A 13,104-nucleotide genomic window follows, 5' to 3' on the forward strand; every position below is an offset into this window, starting at 1 on the left:
GGCAGAAATGGATCTTCAACTCAGTTTTCTCTGCTTCCTGTGATCATGGTTTCTTCCCACCATTCCACTTGGCAATAAAACACATGATTAAATCAAGTGAATCTTTGTCCCATTGGAAAAAAGAAAGGGCTGGACTCCTCAATTTGAGGCTGAGAATGCTGAGTTAGGAATGCTGGTTTCCTCCAGGAGTAGAAATCTATACACATTATTTGTAGTGCATTCAGGCACCTACTGGGAGAGGCTGTGGCCTAATTTAATTATAGTTCACCCAATGATGACTACAGTTGAACAGATCAGGACCTATGAACCTTATTTTCTTGCTGCAAAAATAACTCCCTCACCACCTGCCATAGCACCCAGTATTCATTATCACAAATCCTCTTTGGGATAGAGCAGTGGTTTTAAAACTGGGTTAGAGATGGGGCTGTGTGGGGAGATAGCCTAAGAGGCAGGAGGACTTAAGCAGAAGAGACTCTTGAAATACTGACAGCCAGACAAGGTTTCAAGGCATGTGCCCACAACATCCAGCTCTACGGCAATGGCTTGGTCCATAGGAATCATTTTCAGGGACCTTCGGGAGGTGTTTTTGTGCTACCTTTCAATTTGGTGCTTACTCTCCCCTCCCTCTGTTCTATTAGATTTCTCAGGAACCTTAATGAATGCTTCATTTAAGAAATCAACTTAGTGTAAAACAGAAAGAAATTTTATCTAACCAAATTAGAATTCAGCTAAGTTGTAGAAATAGACCTTGATTACAACTTTCTAAAGTAGAACAAAATAACAATTTTCAGACACAAGGAACCTTACATTCATCTCTTTCAATTCTCTCACATTACGTGTGAGGAATAGGTAGCCAGGATACGAAAGAGCCCAGTTACAGACTAGTCAGGGGCAAGGCAGTGCTGAGGCCCTGGCTTCCTCTTTTCCTCACAGCTCTCTCCATGAAAAATTTAAGATCACACCTATGAATGTCTACTGAATATATTTAACTGTGTGAACTTCTACACAGATTCTGCTATCTTCAAATCTAAGACATATTTAACCACTTCCCAAGTGGTCATAATAACAGCATATACTTAATTCCTCTCATGTTTTACTAAAAAAAAAAATTTTCATTTATTTATTTTTAAAGAGAGGGAAAGGGAGGGAGAAAGAAAGGGAGAGAAACATCAGTGTGTGGTTGCCTCTTGAGTGCCCCCTACTGGGGACCTGGCCTGCAACCCAGGCACGTGCCCTGACTAGGAAGCGAACCAGTGACCCTTTCGTTTGCAGTCCAGCACTCAATCCACTGAGCCACACCAGTCAGGGCTCATGTTATATTTTTCATATATTAACTCACATAATATCATATATTTATATATTAACATAAATACATATACTAACATATATATTTTTGTTACATATACTGTGCACTGATATAATATATATATATGATTGTTATGTTATAACATCACAAAGCACACCACCTATATTAACTCAACCTTCAAAAAAACTGTATGAGGAATATACTTCTGTTATCAACTTCATTTTATAAAAAACAGAGGAGGAAAAGTGTTAGAAATTTGCCGAGGGTCACACAGACAATAGGAGCAAAGCTTGAGTTGGGGTTCACTTTATTTTACTATGCTTTACTTTCTTGTCTTTTTCTCATTCCTGCTGTATTCTTCTACCAACTCCCACTTTCCCTCTCTAGGTTTGATGTGGCAAAGACTGTGGCACTCAGTGAACAAATAGGCTGAATGTGGCCACCATCACTTGGCACCCATCATGTATCTGATATGGATTTGGGTACTTGGTTTCCTAGCAAAATGTACAGGTTGGCAGAGCATGGTCTGTGGAGTTAGACTGGCCTAGACTGAAATTCGAACTTTACAACTTAATAACTATGTGACCTCAGACAATTTTCTGACTTTCTGAATATATCAGTTCCCTCTTCTGGTTGATAGAGAGCTCCCCTAGGGTTACTGTCAGAATTAAATAAAGCAATGCATATAAATGCAGTATTTATATATAGGTCTAGAGAAGTACCTCATACCTTTATTGCCATTTCTAGTTGTTCCCTATAAGAAACTGTCATTATAGTTTACCTCCCTAGATTTTCAACTGAAATAGAAGTCAGAATTAAACCACATTCACTGAAAAGAGATGAACGGTGCCCGCACAAATCTGTCATTCATATCAATCTAGGAGGCACAAGTGAGTTATGAGCAGGTTTCCTCACACCAGCTGTGTGTGTGATGCTCAAGAGAGTGAATGTTTAACGATTAAACTGGTTTTAAATATGTAGCATAGGAGGAATCAAGCTGAACATCAGTTGTGATTATCCACTTCAAAAGCTCATTAAGGAATGAATTATGGAATAGTGGACTAATTAAGACCATGTAGAAATGTGTATTCCATTTGTTCATAGAACTTCTTTTAATCAATCAAACAGAAGGACTTAATGTATGGATGTCCTGTTTAGGCGAAATTTTTCTGCTATTTCCTCCAAATGGAAAACACTAACATTTACTGAGTGATTACTCAATGCCATACATTATTTCAAATCATCAGCATGGCAATTCTTCATTATATCTGTATTACTTTGATTTTCTTGATGAGGAAAATGAGTGTCAGGAAAGTTTAAGTATATATTTAGGTTACACAATGACTACATTGTGGAGCAGAGATTTCAGCCTGAAAGTAATTTCAAACTTCTTTCAACTTAGTCCTGAGATAGCATTTCTGATAACTGTTATGACTGTAGATATGATGCAAAATTTATTTCATTGTTTTCACATGCATAACAATCTTACAGTAAAGACCCCAATCCACACTCGTCTGGCCAGTCTGTCTCCTCCTCTAGACTATACGCTCTGTAAGAGAAGGGTCATGGCTGTTATGTTCACCAATACATCCTAATGCACAGGCTCAGTGCCAGCCACATAGTTACATCTTCTGTAAATATGTGTTGAATGACAAAATAATGCTGAATTAACCAAAAGAATGGCAGTTAGATCCACAGCCATCCTTTCACAGGTGGCAACACTACGGGCAGTAGGGGGGATGGAGCATTTTTGTCTACAGTAATATAATTACTCAGTGACAGAGTAAAGATTAGAAGCCTAGAGTCTCTGAATTGCTAAGCTCAATGAGCCAAGTCACCAACAGGCTAAAGGACAGGTACATTATTTAACTTGAGCTGTGTTCCCCTGAAGCAGAAGTCAAACACATTGCAATTGCCTAAACAACAATCGGTCCACATACATGCCAGAGGTCATGGTGAACCCCACATCCATCTCCAGCCAGAAGAGTCCATACATGGTTGACCCAGCCATTAAAAAGCAGCCTGTGACAAAAATTTAGAGAATACATTCTCTCTTACTTGATTCTTCTCAAAGAGGCCATACTGTCCAGCAATACACTTCTTTACCTCCACAACCGGGCAGCAAATGGAGCTCTTCACTCAATCTTCCAGGCATCAAACTAGGGAAGAAAGGTCTTTCAAATTCTTGTTAGGAGGCATTGTCAACAGTCTATTCATGAGTACTTGCTAGTCCCCCAAATGACACTAACATTTAAGAGGTAAGTAGAGAAATAGGAACAAAGAAATGGAAGGACCAGCTAGAGAGTAAAAAAGAGAGCCAACAGAGCATTGTCCTGTAAGTCATTTTTAGAAGAAGAAGATGACTGATGATATTGATTCCAAATTCAGTTAGGTTAACAGCTTAAATAAGATGAGGAGAGCCCAGGTTGGTGTGGTTCAGTGGAATGAGCACCAGCCTGTGAAACAGAGGGTCACTGGTTCAATTCCCAATCAGGGCACATGCGTGGATTGCAGGCCAGGTCCCCAGTAGAGGGCATTTGAGGGGCAACCACACATTGACCTTTCTTTCCTTCCCTTCCCCTCTGTCTAAAAATAAATAAATAAAAATCTTTTTTAAAAAGGATGAGGAGAGACAAGCAACTTTAGCACCTTTAAAAAGAGCAGTTCTGGTATAATAAAAAGGTCAGTTTGTTATTCTGACTCCTGCATGGACTGTGTACTCCTCAGAAACAGAAATGGGTGGCTGCAGTACCCAGTACAGTCCCTGGCACATGTACAGCACTTAATAAATGTTGTCAAACAGATGCCCAAATGAATGAAAACGAGGTGCAGTGGTTCATTAGGGAAGAAAACATCCCAATGACATTTCAAACTCCTCTTAACAAAAAGTACCAGTGTTTTCTAAATTACATCACTAGGTCTAAAATTATCACCACACATTTGACTTCTTCCTCCAAAGGGCCTGAAGCCAAAACAACTCAATTCCTATGGAGAACATATAATTTGCCGTTTGCAAAGATCAAGTCCCATGCATTAGAAGCATTCCTAAATTTCTGTGCTTTGAGTGACCGTTTAAGTTGCTGCTGTGATGTCATTAGTATTACAATTTTATGCAAGATTAGGCATGTAATTATGTGTCACATAGTTCCCCTGGCTCTTGCTTGCTGTGTAATAAAGCAGAGTGCATTAAGAGTATCCCATGTGCATAGCTCAAGGCCACTGACACTAAGAAACTGCATCCACTTTGCTCCTTCCTGCCTTGTGTCTCACTTGTCCTTGCAGCTGTCACCTTGAGGCCTAGGCGCTGGTAGAAAGTAAAAAGCCACTGCACAGAGTGCCATACTAGAGCTGTCACTCTCCATCCGAAGCTTCTAGAGGCAGGGGAGTCTCCATAGAGAATTTAACTTATTTGTTATTATTTATTAAGGTTGTGGAGAAAGAAAACCCTTGTGCTCTGTTAGTAGGATTGCAATTTGGTGCAGCCATGATGTAAAACTGTGAAGATTCCTCAAGAACACTAAAAGAAGAACTACCATATGACCCAGAAATTCCACATTTAGATATTTACCTAAAGAAAACAAGAACACTGATTCCAAAAGATATATGCAGCATTATTTACAATAGCCAAGACATGGAAGCAATCTAGGTAGCCATCGATAGATGAATAGATAAAGAAGATTACACACACACACACACACACACACATAATGGAATATGACACAACCAAAAAAGGAATGAAATCTGAACTTACATGCATGACTCATGGACATTAACATTGGTGTGGGGATTGCCTGAGGGAGTGGGGGTGCTGGGTGGAGGGCAGTAAAGAGGGAAAATTAGGACAACTGTAATAGCATAATTAATAAAATATAATTAAACAAAACAAAAAAAAGGAATGAAACCTTGCCATTTGAGACAACAGAGGTGGATCTAGAGGGTATTGTGCTAAGTGAAAAAAGTCAAGCTGAGAAAGACAAATACCATATGGTTTCACTTTTATTGTGGAATCTAAAAAAACAAGACAAATGAACAAACAAACAAAACAAAACAGACACATAGAAACAGACCAAAGGAATGGTTACCAGAAGGGGCATTGCTGGGATGGATGAAAAGGTGACAGGGAATATAGTCAATAATACTGTGATAAGTTTGCACAGTGACAATGATTATTAGAAACTAGTGGGGTGATCACATTGTAAGGTATAAAAATGTCAAGTCATTGTATTGTACACTTGAAAGTAATATAACTAATATAAGAATGTATACCGACTGTACTTAAATTTTAAGAAAAAGAATTCAACTTAATTAAATCAGAACCTGCAAGTTAGCCGTGCTTCTGCCCTGGCTGCATTGTAGAATTGTCTGGGCACCAGTGTTTTCTAGAAGTCCCCTTATATGATCCTGATGTGTATCCAGGGTTCAGAGGCACCTTCTTTGTGCTTCTCTTGCTCAGGATGGGTACTAACTTAATGTGAATGAGGAAGTACTTCAAGCTTTATTATCTCAATATCTCAGAAAATTGTTTTTTCTCTATTGAGTGCCACTGACCCATAGGGAACAAAAAAATCAATAGTCTCAATGTACAAGTACAAAACAACGTAATTGGATTTTTTAACAAAAAAATAAAATCCGATTATGTTTGCTTTTAAAGTTAATAACAGAGGAAAAAGAAATAAACTAATGTTTACTATGTACCTACTATGTGCCTTAATCTACTTTAGGGGCCTTTGTATCTATTATCTCATTTATGTTTCAAGCAACCCAAAAAGGCAAATGTTATTATTCCTATTGTTACAGTCGAGGAAGCTAAGACACAGAGATGTCAAACTGACTTGTTCAAAGTCACATGGCTGGTAGGAGGTGAAGCCAAGTGTGTACAAACTCACCAGCCCATCAGGCTCTGCTGCTCATCTTTTCATTAGGCCATCCTGTCCTCTCTGAAGAAAACCTTACTGGATGACAACTCAGCAAGCAATAGAAACTCCCTGTCCAAGTCAATGAATGAGATGCAGAGAGCAGGACAATCAGAAGGAAGGAGAAGAGGTGGGAAGTGGGAAAGAAGGAAGGCCATCCCAAGCTAAGGGAAGGCTCCAGAAGGAGCCATGGGCTGCACCCAGCAGTAGTGAGCCAAGCCTGGGAGGCCAGCATCAGTACCAGTGGTCATGCTTTCCGATAGACCCTTAGATGGTCAAGGCAGCAAACACAACCAATGTTTCCCTGCGTGTCCTGTGTTCTGCTGTAAAGGTGCAGAAGACACAGCCCTGCCCTGAATGCCCATGGCCGTGCAGCAGAGGCAGGATGAGGTGTACCTCGCTGTAACACAGGTAAATACCAAGAATCAGGAGCAAAGCTGAGGAAGCTGCTCACGTGGGCCAGAGAAGGCTTCACAGAAGAGGTGATGTCGGAGATGGTCTTAGAGACAGAGACATTCCTTCATGGTCAGGGAAGGGAAGCAGAGGGGAAGTGTGACCGAGTCAGGGAGGAAGAAACCCACAATGCGTGTTCTTGAGAGATGGAAAAGGCCTCTATAAATTCCTGAGACAAGAAATTGTTACAATCTCACTGACATCCTGCTTTCATTAGGCTGAGATGGCATCCTGTAGGACCCTGGTTTTCCCATCCTATCATCTGCACGGAGTCGTGGCCCTGCCCAGTTCACCTCAGTTCATTGGGCACTTAGTGATAGAATTAGACCCGGGTTTCCTCCCCTTGCCCACAGCCCTGTGCAGCCACCAATGCAGCTGTGTTTCATGCTAGGATTCCAAATTACAAAATTTTATAAAGTGTTCTTCTTATCTCTGTATAACTTTTCCTAATCACAATTCAAACAAAAAGTTCCTTGGCAGAATTGAGATAATTATGTAAGGAGTTCAGAAGGGCTGCCTTTGAGCTGAGAGAACCTCGGAACCAACCTCATTAACATAATCCGAGTGTTCCTTTGAAGTCTGGAAATTGTTTTCAACCTCCACAAACCTTTACACTGTTGTCCTTAAAGCAGCTACTCCCTTCCCTTTTAATTAACGAATAACTTAGCAGGTTTTAAATAACTGTGTCTTTATGAATATAAGAACTGGAGTAAAGCAACTCAAATCCACGTATTGGAATAACCTGAGGAGTCAGTAAGTCCTTTCCAACAAGCTTCAGACAGTTAATTAGAATAGATATGTATCTTTCATCTCCCCCTTTCCGTATCATCCTAAAACAACAGAGCGAGGGTGCAGTGCTTGAATAATGACATGCAGTCTGAACAGTATCCTAAGAATATTAAATCACCCCAGCCCCTTTCACTTTGAATGATTTCAAAGCATTTATGATATATATGGGGTGTCTATTAAATGCTGGCTAATAACCAGTAATTGGCCAGAAACTCAGTCATTTACTGCTTTACTTTGACCCAAACTGTGCCACTTTTCTTTGTCTACTCCACATCCCAATCATTTGAGGGGTGATTAAAGTGACCAGAGTGGATGTTCAAATAACTTCCTGAAAGTTTAAGCCATCTTCATTTTTATGAAGTGGTTTATTCAATATAAATTAAAATTATTATTTCCTAAAGGCAGGTTTATTTTGATACTAATAAATTTAATCTCTATTCTATATGTTTTTAGTTAAATTTATTGGGGTAATATTGATTAATAACATTCTAGAAATTTTAAAAGTACATTATAATTCAACATCTATATATTCTATTGCATGCTCATGACCCAAAGTCTAGTTTCCTTCCATTACCATATATTTGGCTCCTTACACACTTCACCCCCTCCCCACCCCTCTTCCCCTCTGGCAACCACCATTCTGTTGTCTGTGAGTTTGTTTTTGTTTTGTTAGTTTGTTACCTTTTGTTTTATATTCCATATGTGAGTGAAACAATGTAGAATTTCCATATGGTCCAGCAATTCCTCTTTGTGGTATATACCTGAAAAATATGAAACCACTTATTCCTAAAGATATATGTACCCCTATGTTCATTGCAGCATTATCTGCAAGAACAAAGCCATGAAAATAATCTAAGTGTTTATGAATGAATAATGGATAATTGGACAAAAAAGATGTTATACACACACACACACACATACACACACACACATACATGCACACACTGAGCCATAAAAATATGAAATACTACCATTTGCAACATAATGGATAGATTTTTTTAAAGGTTTATTTTATTCTCATTCAAGGGCATGACCATTGCTTTTTAGAGAGAGGGGAAGGGAGAGACAGAAACATCAATGTGAGAGAGCAACATCCATCGGTTGCCTTCCATAGATGACCTGACTGGGAATCAAACCCGCAAGCTAGGTAGGTATGTGCCCTGGCCAGGAATCAAACTGACAATGCTCCAGCCTACTGAGCCACACTGGCCAAGGCAACACGGATGGACCTTGAGATAATTTATGCTTTAAAGATGTTTAAAAAGGAACATAAATAACTATTTTTATTGTATGTTTTTCTAAATAACTTTCCATATACAAGATCCAAGACACTGAACAAGCTGGCAGATTTAACTTCTAAATTTTTCTAAAACTGTTTAGGGCAGCTATTTGCATGCATCCATTCATTCCTGACATCTATCCTAAGAGACCAAGGGTAGAAGTATGATTTCTTGCATTCATGTTAGTTACCAAACCCCTGCCACCTCCCATAGCCTCTGTCCCTTCTATCTCTGACTCAGGCCGGGGGTTATAGAAGGAGCTCTATTCCCAGACCTGTCCCAGAAGTCGGCACACAATGACTTACAATATACTTAGATTCATTCTTCAGTGTATTGAGTCACAAAATTTTGGAGCTGAAGGAGTTCTCAGAAGTTACCTATTTTAAACTTGTTATGTTACAGATTAAAAACAACTAAGCCTGAAAAAAGTGAAGTGACTTTCTCCAAGCCACACAGCTAGTTAGTGGTAAAACTTGGCCTATAACCAACCACTGACTCTGAGTACAAACCCTGAGGTTTTGCTCTCAGTGTTGTCTGCAGACCAGTGATATCAGCATCATACAAAAGAATATTAGAAATGCAGAATCCTGGGCCCCACCCCAGACCCACTGAATCATACTCTACATCATAGATCCCCAGGAAATTTGTATGCACATTACAGTGTGAGAACCACTGGGCCAGACCAGAATGTATCTTTCTCCAGAGAGCACAAGAACTAGAGGCAAGCAGACATTAGTTGGAAGCATGAGTCTAATCTTTCTAAATGTGACAAATATCCCAAATTTCTGGAAGCATCATTTACAATCTGGAAATATTAACATTATCTACCTTACATGGTTTTTACATGTAAGGATTTATATATATGTCATTTCATGACATGTGTATAGATATAATGCCAACTGCCTCGCACTAGCAGCTAACACAGTATACAGTAGCTCATATTATATCCATCCTCATGCTTACCATGAATATTGTGTTCAACCTAAACGAAAGCCAAGAGTGACAGTGAAACCGTAAAGGAATCACCACCCTTCCTTTCTTCCTTTGTTCTACTTGTTAAATATCATTTTAAATTTTATATGTAATTCAGATTGCTAAAATATTTCATGTTTATAACTCCCTTGAAGATAATTATTATGTAGAAAGTAAACAATAATAGCTAACAATTTTTAGTGCTGTTCTCAGAGATAAAAGAACTTATCCCTAAGTCAGCCACAACCAAAAGAACACAACGTGCCTGTAGTATCTTTACTCTGGATCCTGTAAGCCTGGCCTCAATGTGCCAGCAAAGTACCTGCTGCTGGGGCTGCTGTCATTTTCTCAGATGCGCCACTGCGAGGAGGCGACTGCACAGCTTTGACGACAGTAGTGCACATTTAAAAGATAATGCTCCGTACCCAAAATGCCACATCTGTCAGCTTCAAGGAAAACATTTTGCAAAAGAAAGGGGAAAAAAAATTTAATATCCAAATCTGAAGCAAAATTTTGGAAAAATACAGTATACTACAGAGTGTGAAACCATACCATACCATAACCATGCCAAAATTATATTCTTGGAGGAGGCATTTTGGAGGGAATATGGTGTTCAGCTCAATTAGAAAACCATGTTGCCTTAAGGCAGTGGCTCTCACCTCTGGTGATGTTTTTGCTTTAGAAACAACTGGGAAGCTTTAAAAACATGGCACATTCTGGGGGGGGCGGGGGGGGGGGGGGCACGGCATGCTTCAGTGATTTTAAAAGATTCCTAGATGATTTTAATGTGCAGCCAAAGTTGAGACCCGCTGACCCATAGGAGCAGAAACCTGATGTTATTTAAAGGTCAGTCCACTGAGTTATTGGTTGTTGATACAGAGTTTCCAGAATCTAAAGCAATGCACTGAACTTCAGTGTGTACCTCTTTTAGGTCTTTTCATCATTCCTCCAGGACTTCCACCATAAGGGAAGGAGCCCCTGGACCAACATCCTCTAAGATGTTTATATGGACCAGTGGTCGGACCTCTTCATCTTACAGACATGATGAGAAAAGGTAAATGATGACCCAGACAGGATGTCAATGGAAAAGCATTGGACAAATGAGCTGCATGTTTTGCATGTGTTAACGTAGGCTAAGCTCTATGTTGAGAGAATGGGCTTTCAGACTTTTTGGCCTTCCTCCTCCTTGCACTCTCCATGCTCACTCCCACCACACAGCTTTGCAGCATCTGTCCCTGTGAGAACCACCCTTTACACATGCATATGCACACCTACTCATCACTTAGCAAACTCCATCTCTGCCTTTAGGTACCCATTCAATCAGAACCTCCCTCCATCATCTTGATCAGCACAGACTATGTTTTACTCTCCACTGAATTTCCAGCATCTACCACTATACCTGGCTCATAGTCAGTGCTCATTACTTACTGAACTGAAATGACCATTACTGCATTTCAAGACACTGGACACATGGCAGGGAAGGAAAACAGTAACGGTGAGAGGATAAAAAGAGGAGGAACAAGTCTGTGGAACCCTCGGATTCCTTGAAACAATAGTCTCGGGTAGGGGAGAAATGAGGGAATAAGAAGAAAGACTACAGGGCACCAGCAGTGTTAATAAACAATAAAATGACAAATACGCAGCTCAGTCCAGCCCTCCCACATGGGTAAATGCATACATAAGACTCTCTAGCCCATTTTAAATATTTGTTTTCTTCAGTGTCTCTCTCTTTGTCATTACCCTTTTATTATCACTTAGGTTTGGTGAAGCTAACTTTTAAACAAAACTGCCTATACCAGCATTTTGCAATTTAATCACACCTCACCTACCTGCATATCATGATAGAAATCAGGATAGATAAATTATGCTGGAAACAAGAAGAAAGACCTGAGGGAAGTTTATTGGAATGTAGTTTTGAGAGCTGGTGCTTTTATTTTTCTTTTTAAAAATCTGTATTTCCATACAGATGAAAGCTTTTGAAAAAATCTGAAAACAAAATTTTTCTTCATAGTAATTATATATTACAGCAAAAATCTTGAAGAAACTTTAATATTCACAATAGAAAACCTGTCAAATAAATCATAGAATATGATAAATATATCACTTAGTATTTTTAAATGTTTTGTCATAATATTAACTAAAAACCAAGTTGAAAAATTACATACAAACAATTATTACAGCCACAAAAAACACATGCATAAGAAAAAGCATGGAAGGAAAAGCATGTTTTTCAATTCTCAATTTTCTAAGAGCTTTGTAATACATTGTCTTAATTATAGAAAAAATAATGACATGATACTTGAGTAAAATCACATCCCAAAAGGCAACAAGTGTTTGAACAAAGTTCAAAAAAACTCTCAGTGTTCATCATAATACAAGCAGATCAACTGAAAATTTACTGTCTGTTCATCTCTAGACTTTCACATGCTTCTTAATGTCTAATCCAGTTATTTTTCTATTTGCTTTCAAGCCAAGTTGAATCATCTTTTGGTAAGACCTATAGTATAAGACTAAATCCCATGTGTCATCTCAAAGTTCCATATTATATACGTACTTTCTTCATTTCCTTAAAAAAAAAATCTACTACCAGTGACAGTGAAGCAGGGCAGAGATTTCGTTGCACGAGGAGTATTGTGACTGTCAGTAGCCAGCCCTTCCTTAGATTCCAAGATTTTGTCAGAGCAGGTGAAGTGAGATGTATTTGTGTCAGATTCCATTTATTCTCATCAAAAAAATTTGAGTACATTCTGCTCTGCATATCTCTTCTTACAAATAAAGGGATTAACATTCAAGAACAATTACTGTGTACTGCATATTTTACATGAACCATTCTCTTTCCACGTATAAGATAGGGATTATTGTACCCATTTTACAGGGGGGGAACTGAGGTTCACAGATTTCAAATAACTTCCTAAGGTCCAATAACTAGCCAGTGATGGAATCAGGGTTTGAACCCAAGGTCATACTCTCTCCCCTACACCCCACAGCTTGCATAGCATCAAACATGAGATATTGGGAGAAGCAGTGAAGAGTCAAGCCCACAAGGGGAAAATGGTGTTTGACTGAAATACCCGCTGAGCTAAAGCCAGCCCAAAAAAATGGTGTTAAGATAGAGTTGGCAACAGTGATATTAAAGGAGGTAATAAACATGTGAATATGATATATTGGCAATATTTGTGGAGTTAAATGGAGCAAATAATTAGCTTCACATTTTACACTAATAAGATTTATGAAACTCTTAAATTACTATTTTCATTTTTTTTCAAAGTTTGATTTCAGTGACCATGGGATTTAAAATAATTAAAATATTGACTGTAAGTCAATCATTTTCAGCAGGCTTTATTTAGAGGATGGGGATGCCAAGGCTCATTAAATTAATCTGTGTGGCATT

At 38.9% G+C, this 13,104-nt stretch overlaps 1 protein-coding gene across 3 annotated transcripts in view; it reads left to right on the top strand.

Moving 5' to 3' along the window:
• KCNMB2 (potassium calcium-activated channel subfamily M regulatory beta subunit 2) overlaps positions 1 to 13,104 on the top strand; it is a 337,204-nt gene that overhangs the window by 290,163 nt on the left and 33,937 nt on the right. For all 3 annotated transcript variants that reach the window (XM_036017715.1, XM_028505295.2, XM_036017714.1), the window contains one exon: positions 10,645 to 10,767. In XM_036017715.1, coding sequence (XP_035873608.1) covers positions 10,712 to 10,767 — 56 coding nt within the window. In that variant the 5' untranslated portion in view covers positions 10,645 to 10,711. The remainder of the gene's footprint in view (positions 1 to 10,644; positions 10,768 to 13,104) is intronic.

Source organism: Phyllostomus discolor, chromosome 2 (assembly GCF_004126475.2).
Source record: "Phyllostomus discolor isolate MPI-MPIP mPhyDis1 chromosome 2, mPhyDis1.pri.v3, whole genome shotgun sequence".
In the NCBI taxonomy this organism is placed as follows: domain Eukaryota; kingdom Metazoa; phylum Chordata; class Mammalia; order Chiroptera; family Phyllostomidae; genus Phyllostomus; species Phyllostomus discolor.